This window comes from Pyrgilauda ruficollis, unplaced genomic scaffold, assembly GCF_017590135.1.
Source record: "Pyrgilauda ruficollis isolate IOZ18807 unplaced genomic scaffold, ASM1759013v1 scaffold8, whole genome shotgun sequence".
NCBI lineage: Eukaryota > Metazoa > Chordata > Aves > Passeriformes > Passeridae > Pyrgilauda > Pyrgilauda ruficollis.
In genome coordinates, this window is record NW_024529932.1 from 67,593 (window position 1) to 86,252 (window position 18,660).

Below are 18,660 nucleotides of genomic sequence, written 5' to 3' on the forward strand. Positions count from 1 at the left end.
TGGGGTATATGTGCTTTTGTGCACACACGTACACAAATTAGAGTTACAGATTCTTATTAAAAGATGAAGAGATACATGGATTGAAATTACTAACTCAATTCCTTACAAACGGCAAAGCCACTCAGCTACTGAAAAACAATATAGGAAAAAAATCCCCATGGTATCACTGGTGGAATACATTATTTTTCAGTTTGACATGTTGATCATAGATGGTGGTGAGAGCCACAGAACCCAGAGTCAAAAGAGAAGTGATCTTCCATGTTCCCAGTGAAATTATAGTGAAGTGAAAACAACATGCAGACCTCTGTTCCTCCCAAACAGGAAGAGCATTAAAAAAAAAAAAAAGGGAGAAAAAAAATTAAAATTTAAAAAAGGAGTTTAAGTAGGGATACGGTACAAGACGCGCTGCTTTCTATCTCCGCATTTCCAATTTTTCATTTTTAATCTTCTGTGTAGCCTTCCAACCCGCCCCCCCCCAAAAAGCCCAACTCAGAAAAACAAACAAACAACCAAACAAACAACCCTCCAAAATAAAAACAGCTAAACAAACAGAAAACCAAACAAATAACACCAAAACCAGGACAAACTGCATACTTCGTCGTTATTTATTATTTATAAAGCTCCGCCCCGGGCTCAGGCCAGCCCGCCCCGGGTGACGCCACAGCCGCGACCCTTCGGCCCCGCCCGCTGCCGCCTGACCCGGGCGGGGGCGGGGGACCGGGCAGGGCCGGGCCGGGCAGGGCCGGGCCAGGCGAGGCGTGTCAGGGCTGAGCGCGGCGGAGGCTCCCGGCTCGGTGAGGCGGGCACAGGGTCGGGCCCTGCTGGGCTGTCGGGGGTCCCTGCGGAGCCGGCGGGCGCTGGTTGTAGCGGGGCGGGCAGGGGGAGGCACCGGAGTGGGCGGCGGCCGTGGGGCTGCCGCTGGAGAGCCGGGAACCCCGCGGACAGGTGGTGGGAAGGAGAGGCGGGGAGGGCCGGGATCTGGGCGGGTTGAGGTGACCCTGATGGTAAATAATGCGTTGAGCGTCCTGAGAGATTATTTGTCAGAGTACTAAGGAAAGCTGCTCCTTTTATTTTGTCTTGTTGTTTTGTTTTTAAAGGATTCGTGTCAGACCGTTTTGAGTTTCTTGAATCTAGTAAAACGTTGGTAGTGATCAGAAACCGGCAGGCACACGTAGCTAATGAAATAGTATTAAATAGCAGTCTTACATAACACTGAATTTTCCATGACGATCTTGCAATGTTTTGGAATGGTAGTACGATGTCTTTGTACTTCGGTGCTGCGAAAAACGTCAGTGCGGGGCAGCGCAGCTGCGAGATGAAGGGCATCATCTGCCCTCCTGCTTTTCTGCTTTCTCTTTTAGAGAAGTGACAAGTAGGCACCCGGGGCCTGAAAGCTCTGTGGTGACAGCATGTGATGGAGGTGCAGACCAAGAAGGAATTTCTTTTATGTAGACAGAAATAATCTTAAAGCAGCAGTAGATGAGGAAAATTAGACATGTTGGCTGAGTGAATGTAGGTGCTAGGATACCAGCCTGAGAAGAAGGTGTAGGTTGCAATGTCAGAGGACGGCAGTTCACTGAAGTATTTGGTAATTTTGAGAGGAAGAATTACTTTAATAGCACTAACTCTTTCTGTTGTCTATTCTGTGATATTATCTAGCATGACAATTTTTTTTTCTTTGCTTAAAAACTAGGAGTAGGCCACCACTTAATGAAAAATTTAAAGGCTTCTTTAAACAATTTAAATAAGCTGAAAGCATAGAAAGGTAAATTTCTTAGCTAGTACCTGGCTTGTATTAGTTTATATTCTAGATACCATTTAATTCTTTTAATTCTTGAAAGTTACTAATACTTTCTTACTTGCTCTTTTCATACAGAAATAAGGCTTAAATAATTATGTTTGCATGGTACTTCTTACATGGTGGCTGAGAGAAAAACAGTTGACAAACAAGAACTCTTGGATAAAGGGTGTTTTAGTTCAGGGGTTTTTTTTAAATTTGATTTATATTTTCCTTCCCTATTCTCCTTCAAAAATAGTGAGTTGGCAAGTGTATCCTGCCTCTGCCAGTCAGGCTGTTTAATCCTCTTAATAAGCCTTAGACTTCATGTTTACAGTCTAGCAGTGAGATCCACCATTGACCTGTATTTTTGTTAATATAGATTACTTTTTAATGGAGTGGACTTTTTCTGCTTCAGAGGAAGGATGGGTGAGATGGTAGCTTACAATATTGAATCAAACTCAAGTTACATTGTTGCACTGTAGCCTCCTTTGGTCAAGTCACTTAAAACCACAGAGTATATCTGTACTGATAGAAGAAAAAGGGCTCAAGTGCTCGACTGATCTGTGATTATCTACAGTGCCCTTTAGCTCTTGCCTCAGTTTTGGACTGGCTTTCTCTGAGACAAAGTTCCTCTAAATCTTAATTAACACTAAATGGTACAGATCTGGGTTGATCTGAACAGGCCATAGGAACAAAGATTGGTCGCAGTGCTGTCAGTATTCAGTAATACACATTTTTCCATTTATTACAGCTTCAAAACAGAGGAAATGAGATTCATTATTGTACAGGAGTGGATTACAGATAAATATTAAAATATGCCGGACACTTAAATGCTATATTAAGATCATACACTGAAAATAATAGCATATGAGGATATTCCTTGGATATGATCAGATTGCTGTTTAAATGTTCTTTTTCAGAGAATATTTATTCTTGTGTTGTGTGGGAGCAATTAGATAAGCTTATTTAATTCTTTTGTATTAGTTTTACTCAATTACTAAGAATGAATGAAATTAATTTATTTGGGCTGACTTCTAGTTCTCACATGTTTAGCTTGAAATCTACGGTGAAATCCTTCCTGCATTTCCAAGTGCTCTGCCAACCAAATGCATTATTTGGAGGTGACTGTGCTGCACATACACTGCAAACTTGGGATGTTTCAGACAATCAGAGTTCCTGAGCCAGCTTTTGTAGCTCTGCTGTGCACCAGTGCTGTGTGGACACTGATGGTGCTGACATCTCCATTTCCTTACAGACCTTTTCTGGTGTCATTAAAGACTGAGCTTTAGCAGGACCAGTGCTGTTGTCAGTATGAGAACTATACAGTGAAGAGTAAATTAATTAAATATTAAGTTGAAATGTAGTTAGGATTTTACTTGATGTCTATTCTTGTTATATGCTAACAATCATTATCAAAATAATTATTTGAAACCTGTGAAGTATCTTTGCATTAGCCTTACCCAGGAAAAAAAAACAACAAATCAATAAACATGGGTCAAAGGGGACTTGTACTGCAGTTGTGTTCACACAAATGAATCATTTACTTCAAGCCTTGAGAAAGCCTTATACAGGCTTGGGGATACAGGCACTAAAATCTTAAACGAGTACATTTTGCTCAGTAGAGAAGTAAATGGTGATGATAGATTAATTTTTTCTGTCATTCTCAGTCTTCTCAACATTTTCTGTGTTTTAAGAACCTACAATTCTCAAATCAGAGTCTTTACTGTTAAATTGGTTTTCATCTTCATACCCTAATTAAAAGGAAAAATGGATTTTTCGATAGTAAATAGAAGTGTTGACACAGTGATGTGGTTTGGCTGTCACCAGCTTTTTTTTTGCTGTAAGGATCCAGCTATATTCACAACCTTGTAAGGAGTTCTTTCTAATTGCTTTTACTCTAATTGTTTGCTGTTGTGCTGGTCAGGAGCATACTTTTAACTTCTAAAGGTGATGTCCTTGGTGATTAGTAAATACACACTTAGGCCAGTGTTGTTCTTTACCTTAAAGATGCTGAGCCTCTTGGCAACAAGTGACTGCAGTCAATCAGAAAAATCTCCTCTAGACCAAAATTTGCTACATGATGGTCAGTGAACCTGGTGGCTTGAGCTGCTGCTGACCCACTCCACTGGGCTCCCTTCTCAAGCACCCCTGTTATATTCTGAGCTACAGTTCTGTTATTGTACTGAAACCACACATTTGACTTTTACATGAAATTGGATTCTGTAGCATCATAACAACAGATGCCTCCCAGATTACATGTCACTTCTGTTGTGTGACTGCAGATGCATCAGTCACCTAAATGCTGTTTGCATTTTCATTATAGAGTGTGGAAGTAGAACAATGCATTCTTTGCCTCTTTAAAATCTTTTCATGACCTGCACTTTGTAAGTTTCTCTGTTTTTCTTGGAGTAGAGGAGGGATATTTTCCATATTATATTTTTTAGCTTGTTGATAGTCTAAAACAAGAAGAGACATTAAGTAAACTTAAATGTAGGTACTATTTCAGGGTTTTATTATAAGTGTGGATTTAATTATTTTTTAATTCCCAGTAATTATTTATTATTTACTGGTTTACTTTCTTCTTTTCACCCATTATATTTGTAAAGACTAATCCAATCTCTTAGTCTTTGTTGTATTGCCTTGGTAAGCCAAACCTACACCTTTGTAGGGAAGAGTGATTGATTCGTCAGAAAAAAACCTTCCCACCTCTTCCTCTACTGGCACAGCTTCCTTGGATGTGGCTCAGTGTGTGAATTCTCACCAATGCCCTGTATGGTGGGGTTAATGCTTCTGCCCATGTAATGGAAGTATTTTTAGTTTTGCACTTTGGATTTTACTTACCTCCATGTTTTCTGTGGCTTAATATCAATGTGATTGACACATGTCTCCTTTCTTTCATCTGCCTTACAGCAGAGAATGTGGTAATGGTTTTGCTTGAAAATATCTGCTCTTTAATTTAACATAGTATCCCATTTTTGTTACCCATGATCATTATTCTCTTCTAGTATAATTGCCTGATTTTCCTGAATTAACAATGCCTCTCAAGGCTGCCAGCAAACAACCCAAACCAAACCCAAATTTATTGGAATTTATTATTTGTGTTTCCTTTGTTTGGCCAAGACCGACAATACTGTTAAAACAGTGAGTTATCCAGTACTTAAGCCTACTGGATTCTTTTCAGTTGAAATACATCAGGCAGTTCGAGGAATACATTCTAAAACAGACCTAGAACCTGCAAACTTTTGTACATGTTGGTACTTCCAATTTTTGTCACCAGGGGAGGAAAGATTTTAAAACACCAGCTGCCTTTTCTCACTCTCTAAACACTGTAAAGGAAATAAGTAATTCCATGTTTTTATTTTGTAAAGCACAGCTTTAACTGTTCAAAGTATTTCACTGTTTTGTTTGTTGATGTTAGTTGATCGAGATCTAAAAATCTGTTGAGTGCTTTATCTTAAATTATTCAAATGGAAATGTACTGTTTGTAAGTTCAGCCTTTATTTAAATGGACAAAATGGTAACTGAATTTTTTAAAACCTTAGAGATGTTTTTGGGAAAGTTAGATTTTTTTAAAGTTATTTGTTTATTCCTCTTGTTTGCTACTGATCTTGAAGATGAAAAATTTAGTATCAAGCATGTCCATGTTCTTCTGATGTTTAATTTTTAAGAAGTAAATATCTGTGATGTAATTAGATTTGATGGTTATAGATTCCTTGCCTTGGAATCATGTCAGCTGAATCTGAATGTTATTAGGAGATAACCATAACATATCAGACAGTGTTCCAAGCAACTAGATAGATTTCTGCTAATACAGGCAGTAGGGTCATCATTAGGAAGACATTTTATTCTAAGGTAAACATTGTTTGGGTTTTGCTCTGTATATTCTTATTGATTTTTATTCCAATTTGCAGTAATGGAACAACTGCGGGATCCGGTTATGCAAGAAGATGCAAATATTAAAGCCATTAATGAAGAGTACAGGAAAGCCTTTATTTTTATCAATAAAGGACTGAATACAGATGAACTGGGTCAGAAGGAAGAGGCAAGAAGTTACTATGAGCAAGGGCTTGACCACTTGCTCCGAGGCGTTAGCATTCCATCAGAGGGTCCTGTGTGTGTGGGGTCCCAGTGGGAGTCTGCCAGGCAAATGCAACAGAAGATGAGAGAGACCCTGCAAAATGTTCGTGCTCGACTTGGCAGTCTAGAACAAAACACTCCACCAGTACCAGCACCTCCTGCTATGATGGATACCCCTCCTGAGGTGCCCAAGTTATACCCCTCCATTCCTTCCAAAGAAAAGCCAGAAAGACCCCCTCCCCCTAATTCTCTGTTTGTTCCAAGTCAGTTGCCTGCAGCAGATGGAGGTGTTGCAGCTGTGAGTCAGGGGCAAATTCCAGCTACGAGTCCATCATCTGCAAAACCTCTTTGTCTGCCAAATGAAGCACCTCCTGCCTATACTCCTCAGGCTACCAATGGCCACTTTACTGTGTCCTATGGCACAGACTCTGGGGAGTTTTCTTCTGTCAGTGAGGACTATTACAACAACAAATGTACTCAGCCACCTCCCCTGGAAAACCTGGGAGTGGATGCAGATGAGCTGATCTTGATTCCCCAAGGAGTACAGATATTTTTTGTGACTCCTGATGGGCAGGTTAGTGCTCCTTCATATCCTGGATATCTGCGTATCGTGAAGTTCTTGGATACAGATAGTGAAGCTGCTCGGAATCGTCCACCAGCGTTTCTTCAGGTAACAGGAAAATAATTTTCTCCTTTAATTAAAATTTCAAGAACTGTCATAAAGCTCTAACAGGCAATCTTCTTAGGTCCTTGCTCTTGTGAGCCTAAATATCTCTGTGATAAAACAAAGGATGTTACAGGTGTTGCAGAAATTGTTTTCTGCAATTACATACTCCTATGGCTCTTTTGTGAAAAGCACCTCTGTGTCTTCCCAAGGTTTTCAAGTGCTCACTGTTCTGTTGAATTCCAGCATGTAAAGGACTTGACTTAACACGTATTTCCATTTCATAAAATTGACTTATTTTGTCACTTAGAGAAGACATTTTGATTCACCTATTGTAACAAATCAGGATGAAATGGGGTTGGGTGCTACCCACTTAATTCTCAATTAGTGATAAGGTATTGCTGTTATGGCAACTGATAATTTGAAATTTGAGGGTCCATGTTAATCCAGACTCAGAAATAATAAAAGATGCATTATTTGTAATTTTCAGTCCTTACTGCTTCATGTGAACGTGTTCTGTAATGAACATAGTATTTCTGGTCTGGATTCTGACTTTGGGTCTTCTTGTTACAGCTAAGATTGGCTGGAGTGGGGTTCTGCTGGATCCTGATTTGGGGTCTGCTGGTTCAGCTCCACTCACGTTAGGCGTCTTCAATAGCAGGCCAGTGACAACCATGCATTTCTATTAGTCCTGTCATATAAACCTGTCCTGAGGTCTCCAGAGTGGTATAGCGGCTGTGAATCCTGACTTGTTTGGCAGTTCTTTTCATCTCGCCTCAAGATGAGACCTCAGTTAAGAGTGTACCAGCCTGAATTCTAGTCCTGTGAAAATTAGTATTTTCTCTGTATTAGACTGTCAGAACTAATCAAGAATGATAGTTCCAGAATCATATGGGGATTGTTTTTCTTTTTTTCAACATGGTATAAGGCTTTTTATTTTTCATCATAGAATCATAAAACAGTTTGAGTTGTAAAGGACCATAAAGATAATTTAATTCCAGCCCTGCTGTCACCAGCAGGGAACCTTTCACTAGAAGGTTCCACTAGAAACTTTATGGAAAATTAAGGTTATGACGTGTATCAGTATGCTCTGCCTATCTTTCTTTTAAAAAGCATCCTTTGATTCTATGTACTTGTTTCTCCTAGGTTTGTGACTGGTTGTATCCTCTGATGTGTACCCAGTCTCCAGTTCTGTGCTGCAATACTGGGGTCTACATGTTCCCCGACACAATGTCCCAGATACCGGGGTCCTACGTGGGAGTAGTGCTGTCTTCAGAACTTCCAGCAGCTGACAGAGAGCTGTTTGAGGATCTGTTAAAACAGATGTCTGACCTACGAATCCAGGTAAATTTCTGGGCAGTCTGTTATAAGCCAATAAGGAAAGGTATAAATCATCAATATATTCTCACATTTACATTTAGTTGTGTAAAATGACAGATTTTTGTCTAGGTGGTAAGCTCATCTGTGAGAAATAGTTAAAGTAGCCATGATAAAGCTGCGTTGTAATGAAACTGTAGGTCCTATGAGATGAGACAACAGAAATTTTTAAATGCTAAATTGTAAGCACAGAGTGGAGTTCAAGACCATTTTTTATATTTTTTCTATTTTTCCGAAAGAGAACACGGGACCCAACATGAAATCATGTGTTCAGGAGAAAGCATGCTTTTCCTTATGTGTACATGCACATAACTCTCTGTGTAGTTTTGATGCTGGCATTCTTGGAATATTGTGCCCAAACATGTTTACAGTTCAAAACTGTTAAGCCACTTCAGAGAAGATCTGTGAAAATAGTATGTACCTCAGAAATCTGCCTTCCAATGGGATCTTAAAGTAGATAAATCTGGTGCCTTATAGCAGTAAGATGTTGACAGGTAGAGAAAACAAAAAAAAAAAAAACAACCCATAGTCTAAAAAATGTGTAATAAAATTCAGCGATTTGTAGTAAAGTGGAAAATATTACTGTAAGAGCCCTGGAGCATCATTTCAGGGAGAGTGGTTATCAATAACTACTTAAAAGATTATAGAATTATTAAATCTTTTCATGCAAGAATTTTGTTGATTCACCAAAAGCTGAATTCATTGATGATGAAGGACCAGTTTGGAGCATCCCATGGGGGCAGAGTTCTGTTATGGTGTAAATCCCAGTGAGTTCAGCAGGGAATTTCACTAGTACAGGAGGCCAATAACTTTTACTTAAAGGTGGAAAGTACTACAGAACTATGTGATATTCACTCACTGGATAAAATTTTGTCATTTTTCCTGCATAGAAGTAGTTCAAATGGGATATCTTATTAGTTCTATATTTTCCTAAAACTTGTTTTTTGTTAATGTTCCCTGATGCAATGTCACAGGTGCCAGGATCCCATGAGAGAGTAGGGTTACCTTCAGAGCTCCCAGCAACTATGAGAGCACATTTTGAAGATAAATTTAAACAGAGGTCTGGCCACAAAGTCCAGGTAAATCCCAGGACATTCCAAAATCCTATAGTAAAAAAAACCAAAAAAACCAAAAAAAGTCACAGAAGTGCATGTTAGAATTGCTGATTTGATTGACAGCAGCTGTGTATGCTGTGTCCTGTGGTTATTTTTTTTGTTGGATGGATTTTTTTGTGTTGTTGTTGGTTGGTTTCTTGTCAAACACCAATTCTGTTACTGCAGCCTGCCACATTTCAAATCAGCACATTTCTGAAGTCTTAAAAACTGTGGTATAGCACAAGTATTCCAAAGCCTAGTCTGATGGCCATTTAATGTGTCTGTTTTATATAGTAATCACGAGGATCTAATTGACAACTATATTTAATATAATTACAATACTGAGTCCCCTGTCGTATTAGAGAATCCATTTTTGCTCCTTAGGGTAGATCTTAGAAATCTTGTTGACTGGTTTTCTTTATAGTGCCCCAACCTGTGGCATAACTAAATTACCTCTGGAACATAGTTTGGGTTTTTTAATAGGTTTTTTTTTGTTGTTGTTTTTTACCTATAGCTGTTCACTGAGGTAATTTCTCCTGCTCAGCCCTCAGAGTGTTCTGGTCACATGTTGAAGACATTTCTTGAACACCAAGATTTCACATTGTCAAGCAGTAAACGATGAAGTAGTACATGTCAGTGATACATTGTTAACCTTCTAGTTAGCAACCTCCTAAGGTTTCATCTACTCTTTCCTGTTAATGTCAGTTTTACTACAACATTCAACATGTGCAATACCCTGCTTTTATATCCAGTAAATATTTCAGGGGAATTTAAGAATTCCCTGTAATAGCAAATACTGTTCTGTATTGTGTATTCTCATCTGCCTGTGAGTTTAATCTATAAATGCTCTCATTTAGACTCTTCTCGACTAAACAAAAATGGTTTTTTGTTCTGTCATTAACTAGCAGTTCTTTCAATCTTTTAAATGCTTGCAGGGCTTATTTACTTTTACATTGGAAAAGTTCTCTTAACAAAAATTTAAACCTATTACAATTTTTTTAGGTTTCTGTAATTAAAGTTTAATTATACATTGTCTGCGAACTGTATAAAGTGATGTTAGACATTTTAGAAGCGCTAAGCAGCCTGTGGTAGTGGTTGCTGTGTTTGAATGATTAACATCTATTCTAGAAACTGTAGAGTTTGACATGAAGTAACAAAGAACCTGTCCACCCAGCCTTAAATAGGGGTCAGTATTGTGCACAGTTGGATGTTTTCCTTGGCCGTGCCAGTCTGCAGCAACAGCACACAGCATGAATAATCTCCTTTATTTTTGAATTTGGGAGGAAAGAATGAGGAACAAAACAACCTTAACAGCTGCATTCCTTTAGTGTAGCTGGATTCTCTAACCAAAGACTGCAGTTCCCATTCTGAATAACAACAAGGTTGACTTCTGTCTGAGAAGACAAAAATGAGAGATGGAGAGTGTCTTACCTGTTTTGCTGGTGAACTAGTAGTGTAAATTTTTCCTGCTTAGTTATTTGGCCATGTGGCTGCATTGACAAGCAAACCTTTTCATTGTAGCTGGATAAAAAAAGTGTACAAAAAAGCTGTCCTGCCTGATAAGCTTTTTTGGATGTCTGGAATTTTTGTGGAAAAAGCAATTGAGTGTTAAATTTAGCTTGAGTTTCTGTACATTTACCCAAGGCATGCACAACTTTAGTATTATTTGACAGTGGATGTGTATGATCTAATCCAGAAATACTGATGATATGGTGCAAAGTAGATGCTCAGATGTTTGATTTCACTTGTCAGCCTTCTGAAGCCTCTGGTGATGCAATTCAGTTGCCTCAGACTGTACATATCCAGCCACAACCTGAAGAAGTGGAAGATCAGAAAGAGTTACCAGAATGGAGTGAGAAAGTTGCCCATGGAATCTTGTCAGGTACAGCTGTAATAAGGGGACTTATGTTGAATAGAAACCAATGTTAGTGACATTTAAAAAGTATTTTCATCTAAATGCATGGGTGCTGATAAAAGCAGAGTGATCAGAAATAATTGTTCCCTAGTTCCAGTGTTGATCCTCTAAAGGATGTCTTGATGAGCTTTATAAAAAGCATGCAGAATATAAATCCATTGCCACCAGTTTATTCATTGCAAATGAGTTTGGCTCCTCATTTGACTCTATTAGAATATCACCTGCTGGGACTCAAACCACTGTGACAGAACAGTTTTACTCCTGTATGAACACATATTACAGCAGGCATCTGTTGTGATTTCTGCAGATAAACATGGGGTTTTTTCCTCTGAGAACCTTTGGAATATACTGATGACCACCAGCTAATTGTATATGAATCTGCAAGGAAGGCTAGAGGCTTGGGTTTGTATGTTTTATTGAGTGCTAATAGCATTGAGATGTGCAATTCTATCAATTGTAACTCAGCTGGTGCTTGCATATCCATGACAAAACTGAGTATCTGTATTAGGCTGACATTTGGATGTGGGCTGGATGTATTAAACGTAAATAAAATGAATGTAGAAGGTGGTGGTATAGGTGCAGAAATTACTGCAGGACTTCTGTGCTGGCCCATTCAGGGGAGAATATAATTGCAGACTTCAATCAGGAATGTTTCTAAACATTCCTGTTTTGCAGAGGCAGAGGAGGGATAGCTGAAGGAATCACGGTCCATAAAATTGTACATACTAAGAAAAACAATTTTTGCCTTGAAGGTGCATCTTGGGTAAGCTGGGGCCTAATGAAAGGAGCAGAATACACAGGTAAAGCTATTCACAAAGGAGCTTCTAAACTGCGAGAGCACATTCAACCAGAAGAAAAGCCTGTGGAAGTCAACCCAACTGTAGCAAAGGGACTTCACGTAGCAAAACAGGCTACTGGAGGAGCTGTGAAAGTCAGCCAATTCTTAGGTAAAAATCTCCATCTCATAGAATACATATTTTTGCCTTAAATAATAAAAACTTTGTAAATGCAAGCTGGTTTCTCTAGCCAGTAAACTAGAGGAGTTACTGACTTGATAAACTTCAGAGATCAGTAGTTTGTGCATCTCCTGCAATAGATGTGCTTTAACACTAGTACATATTACTTGGCCTTGAGACATCCTTTTCTTTCCTGAAAGAAGAGTCTGTATAGTCTTAAGTTTGATATGCTTTTGAGAGTTTTAGACAGTTAATTCAGAATGTTCTCTCTTTTTTTAAATTGGTAACTATACTTTTTTAAACCTCTACTCTCACTGGTTACTTACATACAGTACCACAAGAGAACGTGTGTGTGCATATTTTTAAACATGCACTCCTAAAACAAGTCTATCTGACTATGTATAAATATCAAAATAGAAATGGCCTGGTATTCAGAGGTGCCTGGAACCCCTAACAGCTCACAGTAACTTAATTTTGTTACTTATTTGCATATAATGTTTATATTTACTGTCTAGTGACTCATCCAAGTTTAAAAGTAAGTTGTTCTGATCTTATAAAACTACTTTGAAGAGTTGGAATGCTTGTAAGAAAGACTTCTGCAGAAGACAAGTCACGAAAGCAGCAGCTGGTTCTCTATCTACAAATTAGAGATAACAAAGCAGTGGAAACAGTTTCTTGAAATTTGAATGTGAGGTGTGTATATATGTCTTCTAAGGCACTTTTTATTCACAAGGCTAGCCTTACTTGTTTCTTAGGATTTGCAGCTGTGTAGAACCTGAAAAATAAGGTTGATTTGTATCAGTTGGGCACTTACTTGTGGATTAAAGTCTCTTTCATATAAACATATTTAAATAGAAGCATCACTTAAGACTTCAGTGAAGCTTCCTGTTAATTATGAGTGAATTATATTATTTTTAATTTTTAAATTTATTTTATTTTTTATTTTTAAAGAAGAATGGTCTGTGTTCTCACTAAATAATCTGCATACTGTTGTTTTATGGTAGTTGAAGGGGTGTGTTCTATAGCGAGCTGTGTCGGAAAGGAGCTGGCTCCACACGTGAAGAAGCATGGCAGCAAATTAGTTCCAGAATCCCTAAAGAAAGATAAAGATGGCAAATCTACGTTTGATGGTGCTCTGGTTGTAGCAGCAAGTGGAGTTCAAGGTAATAAAAATTCTTTACACTTTTTTAATGGCATAATTTTAATGGTATGAACTCAAATAAGCTGATTGTTTCTACAGGGTTTTCAACAGTGTGGCAAGGTTTAGAAAGTGCAGCGAAGTGCATTGCCAAAAGTGTTTCAACTGAGACTGTAAAAACAGTCAAATACAAGTAAGTTATGTTTTTATTGTTTTCGTCTTCTACAGCACACTGTTATTGTCTCTGAATACTGGCAAAAAAAAGCTTATGAAAGTGCAGGGAAGCTAACTGAAATGCCTCCTTTGCTGTAATTATGTAGCACGTGACAAGGTGGTAAGTGCACAGTAATGAGCATCTCTTGTATGCAAAAATCTGAAACAAGTAAATGATTATAGGAAGTATTTTTTAGTTCTTGTAGAAGTGGTTCTAATTCTTTGTAGAAGTATTACAGCTTCAAGCTGTCTTACAAATAATGTTCAGATTTATATATTTGCTCTATTTTATAATATGATTATGAAAATAATTACTGGTTTAAACCTCTGAGCTCTAATCCTGAATTTATGCAAACTTAGCTAAATTTATGAAAAAGAAAAAACCTCATCTATCAGCAGGTTTGGCTAAAGCAAGGCAGTACAAAAAAAGAAAATTTTATAAGGAAATCTAAGGCATATATAGCAATAATAGAACAGTCTCACTTGCAGAATAAGATGTTCTTAGAAGAAGATAGTGGGGGGAGAGGACAATAACATTTGGGATTAAGATGATGATGCTAAGTTCATGGAAAGATGAAAGCTGTATGCATGTACTGGAATGTACTAAGGAGAATAATGGAATATATTGAAATAACTGTGAAACATGAAATGCACCCCTCACAAAAAGGGCAATAGATTTAATAGAAAGTGAGGAGTAAGAAGAAGCAAGCAGTTTAAATGGAATTGGTGATAAGTGTAGCAAAAGAGATATTAAAAGGATTTCTGAAAGTGCATAAGCCAATGGTAACAAGATAAACATCAGCATACAGTATTAAGCAGATTGCCATTCAGGGTTGTGTTCTGATGCATTTCAAATAGGAGGCCAAATAGCAAAGTTCTAATCAGTTGTGGTTTATTGCTAATGTTTGTTTGCAGTAGGAATGTCAGGAGAAGTTGTACTGGTACTCATTTCACATAAATTCACATTAATGTTTTTATTTTAGATACAAATATAGGAAATATGGAGATCAGCAGACAACAGACACTAAGAGTGAAAAACAATAAGTAACTACCTGTTGTAGCTAACTGCAATATGATTGAAAATATTTGATATGGAATCTTTAAAATCTGTCCTTATAATTAGATTAAAATTTTACATAATCTCCCTTCTGTAAGCTGGTTTTTTATTTCAGTGACAAAGATGTCTGCCACTCAAAATACCAGTGAATGAGCTAAATTCCACTTAATGGAAACAAAGCTAAAGGAGCACCATCAGTGTCTCTGAATAAAAAAAAAAGGCTAAAATTTAGCTGCAGTACACTTGTGGATGGAATTTTAAAGAGATGCTCATCATATGCATGTTGATTAGAATTGGGGGGAAAACATTGCTTCAGAAGTAATGTGTCTGCCAAAATTCCATGCTACTACCTTTTTTTAAAACTATTTAAATAGATGCAGTATATATATCTGCACAATTTTTTTAAAAAGAGTTAAAAATTATGCACTTCAGGCAGGCAAACTAAAAAATTAGTTATCACACATTAGGAAGTTGTTGCTCTTACTGTACTGGATAAGCTACAATCCTACTTCAAATGAGGTTACTTATTTTACTGGTGCTATACTGGCTTATGATGTTCCTGACGTGAAAATAATCAAATTGACAAACTAATCAAACTGACAAATACTTCTGCTGTGAGATTAATTCTCTGACCTGCATATCCAATGTTGATGATTCAAGGCTGTTGCTCTATCAGAGAATTAAAGGCAAAACAAAAACCCACCAATTCTTTTTATTCGGTCTCATTGTCAGTTCCAGCCACATGCTCTGGCTGCTGTACTGATATATTATAGATTTTTGGATTCTTTGATATTCTTTGCTTCTCTCTATCTTGAGGTCCTGAAAGAACCTCTGGTCATAACAAGCACAGGGAAAAAGTAACTCTGCTGACTGCTGGCATTCTGATGCTGCCAGGAATACTTCCCTTTGCCCTGGTTTGTCTGACTGCAGTGCTCTCTGGAGAAATGTCTGGCTACCCAGCACAGTTGAAGTTACTGCTCTCACTGTACTCTTGTTCTCCTTCATTGTGCTCTCTGTGCACAATTGAGTCCTTAGTCTGAGACTGCCAACTTGCCCACTAAAGCACAAAGAAGCTGGACTCAGCCCCTGGGAGAGACCAAAGGTTTTCATCGCTTCATAATTTTCATTGTGTTCTCAGGATAGTTTTGTTGACCCTTTTGGAGTTCTGCATGATGGAGCACTCCAGGTGGGGGGTCTCAGAAGGCAAGAGTAGAGGGGCAGAATTGCCTGCTGGCCTTTGGATGCAGCCCGGGATGCAATTAGTTTTCTATATAGAGAGTGTAGGAATTTTACCTAAGAACTAAGGTGGTAAAGAACCTTAGTGGTTGCAAAAACTTCTCTCCCCTCCCTTCTTATCATTCTATAAATAGGTTTTTTACTCTTCAAAATTAGAGGGAAAAACGGGAGAAAGACTGGAAGTGTTCTTGAAGAAAAAGAGTAGAAGCATATTGGTATTTTCAAAGAGCAAATGATCTGATAGAGGAGCAACCTTTATTCAAATGGCTTCATAAATTCTAATTTTATTCTTTAGACATTTGGGCACTGTGCTTACTATTTTTCTTGGTAATGCCTGAATTTTGGCTCTCAAAAGAATTCTAGTGAGGATTAAAATCTTAAGTATACAAATCTACAAAACTGCTTTCTTTTCCTTAGGTATGGAGAGGATGCTGGTCATGCTACAGACAATGCTATGAATTCTGCAATCAATGTTGGTGTTACAGCATTTAACATTGAAAATATTGGTATAAAATCTGTTGTAAAGAGAACTGCAAAGGAAACTGGCCATGCTGTGCTAGATGAATATAAAGTATTGGATAATGAGAAGAAGGGTAAAAAATGAAAGCAATTAAATACTTCTCAGAGCCTTACATTAGAGATGAAACTTCCTATTTAGAAGTAACTACACTGCTCATCTGACATTGAACATAAGTCACACTGTACTTTTCAAGTAACTGTTACTTAATTTGACAAGAAAATGTAAAAGTAGGAAGAGCATTTGTAGGAGGAGAAATGAAAGTTGTCACCTCCTTGTTCAGTACAGAACAAGGGGTTTAAACAACTGGATCAGGGATTTAGGCAACTGGAAGCTTATGAGTTTGCAGTTCATATATTTGTGTCTTCAAGCACTTTTTCAAAATAATATATGGAATAATAGATTAATATAGAAATACTGTTGTGAATATTTTTGTAACACTTTATATTTATAAAGAAGGTGGTGATACAGAGAGAGTAGGATTGCTAATTCTGGAATAAGTAAAATTACCAGTTTTGGCTTTATAACTATCCCTAAGGATTAGTTTTACTAATCAAGCCTTGTCTTATTTAATATGCACTACTAAAATAAGCATTTTGTTTCATAGAGAATTTATCTTTTCACCTACAAAAAAGCTGATCTTACTCAAAGTTCATGTTAGGAAAAATGAAAGATGAACCTCAGGTAATTAGGTAGTCATTCCCTTTCAAACTTTTGTTTTTCCTCATCCAGCATATAAGTAAACCAAAGATACCAAGCATTTCTTCTAAAAGAGAGTACTTACAGGTCTAGAAAAATGCATTTCCAGTTGACTTCATAAGGAAGGTACAAAGATGCTTTGAAATTCAGGTTTTTATGTAGAGAGAATAAGTATGGTTTTGCATAAATGAAAGTATTTTTCTGTGAAAATATTAGAGGGCAGTGGGAAATTCTATGCATTCTGTACTTTTCAGCTGATCCAGAAAGATTCAGATTGTGTATCATGACCTCCTAAGGGAAGACTCCTAATGTTTGAAGAAATAGTTCTAATGGTCATCATCTTTATTCCATTAAATTGATAGTTGCACAAGGGTGTGAAGTGTTGAAAGAGACAGTGAAGACAAACCCTTTTAATGAAGAGTTGTGTAGAATAGACACTTCTGTGTAGATTTGTCATCTCATTTGTAGCATAGTGTAAAATAACTCAAGATGTTAAATCCTTGAGATGCTTTGACACTGCTACTTATTTAACACTTTACTATTGAGTTCTAAAGCTGCTGCACATTCTAATATTGTCTGGACCTGCAACAGACAGAATGCAAACAACTTAAAACTTACCTCCATTTCATGTAAATGGAGAAAATAGCTATAAATTGTTGTTGGCAAGTGATATTTGTAGAAGATTGAAAAAATACAGTTAACAACCACAGTCTCTTAGAATGGTAATAGGTGCATATTTTGTGGTAGCTACTACAGGTGTGTGTTTAAGGTGAGAAATGTGAAAGAAAGGATCTAACCACTTGAAGTGTAACTTGGATTTATGCAAATAAAGATAAAATCTGTGCTTGACCTTTTTATAATATGAAGCTGATGCTGCCAGGAATACTGCCATATGAAGCTACTATATGGATCCATAAGTGGAAGAACTAGGACTTATTCAGAAGTAATAAAATAGCAGTATTGGGGTATATATACGGTATAAACAAGCTTATCAACTAGGCCTTAAATACTTCAAACTAATAAGTTGCATCCAAAGCACACTGCAACAATTTCTGTTACTATAGTCTGCCACTTGCCAGCTTGTGTAACCAGCTAAAGATTGCTGAAGACATAACACTAGCAAAAGCATTTTTTGTTGCTATGAGCTGTATTTGCAACAGGGGTATAGGTATTTGCATCTTCTATGTCCCTCCCATTTTGAGGTTTTGCATATAGCTCATACCCTTCAGTTTCATCTATAAACCATCAAAACAACAGTTAAGATCAAGGTGTTACAGTCTTCAAGAGACCACATTGGAGTGCACTGAGGAAAAACAGTATTTAAATGCCATCAGTATCAGGTAGTGGTGTCCTGCTCAACCTGCTGTTGTTCTCTTCATGTGTATGTCTTTCAAAATGGATTAAAACTATTTTTTGCATGATGCCTACCCCCTTTTACAGTTTGTAATGTGATATATCCATGATGTTCCCTTTTCCAAAGTTTAGTTAATTTTCCCAGCTGATAGTATGACGCTTGAACTTACCTCGGTTCACCTGCCACTTCTTAGGCCCAGGGTAGCAACTCCATAGGCTTCTCCTCCATTCTTCTACTATGTACAACAGCCTTCTCACAATTACTGCCTTAGCTCAGCTCTCTTTTATATATTAAGCTCCCCAAACCTCCTGTCTTAGGTTGGCTTCCTATTCACAGCTTGGTTTTGTTTCTTGGAACACTGAACATCTTTTGATACATGGCAGTCCTAGATATTTTACTAAGCTGTGTAGTATATGAACTACTACGTGATTTCCTAAGGCATTCTTACTTCCAAATTTATTCAAAGACTTTTCTGCTACAATATTTGTCTCAAATCATGTCTTGAGAGGATTACTTTCAATGATCTCTAAGTCATTCTAAGCTACAGCCATCTCTGGCATTTTCATCATTGTGTAGATATAAA

At 37.6% G+C, this 18,660-nt stretch overlaps 1 protein-coding gene across 3 annotated transcripts; it reads left to right on the plus strand.

The window, feature by feature from the left end:
- Positions 1-723: 723 nt before the first annotated feature.
- Positions 724-17,572, plus strand: SPART (spartin). 3 transcript variants are annotated; one of them, XM_041487187.1, is made up of 10 exons: positions 724-794; positions 5,692-6,527; positions 7,668-7,865; positions 8,873-8,977; positions 10,745-10,874; positions 11,660-11,854; positions 12,868-13,026; positions 13,104-13,194; positions 14,198-14,258; positions 15,925-16,056. In XM_041487187.1, the coding sequence occupies exons 2-9, from the start codon at positions 5,694-5,696 to the stop codon at positions 14,256-14,258; spliced, it is 1,773 nt and encodes a 590-aa protein (XP_041343121.1). In that variant the 5' UTR covers positions 724-794; positions 5,692-5,693; the 3' UTR covers positions 15,925-16,056. The 3 variants fall into 3 exon arrangements, with proteins under 3 accessions (XP_041343121.1, XP_041343119.1, XP_041343120.1); XM_041487185.1 differs by lacking the exon at positions 14,198-14,258 and having other exon boundaries at positions 15,925-17,572; XM_041487186.1 differs by lacking the exons at positions 8,873-8,977; positions 14,198-14,258 and having other exon boundaries at positions 15,925-17,572.
- Positions 17,573-18,660: the final 1,088 nt, after the last annotated feature.

Coding starts and splice junctions, on each gene's coding strand:
- SPART (XM_041487185.1), top strand. CDS start 5,694: ATGGAACAACTGCGGGATCCGGTTATGCAAGAAGATGCAAATATTAAA. Junction 7,866..8,872: donor TGTCTGACCTACGAATCCAG/GTAAATTTCTGG, acceptor GCAATGTCACAG/GTGCCAGGATCCCATGAGAG. Junction 13,195..15,924: donor GTAAAAACAGTCAAATACAA/GTAAGTTATGTT, acceptor TCTTTTCCTTAG/GTATGGAGAGGATGCTGGTC.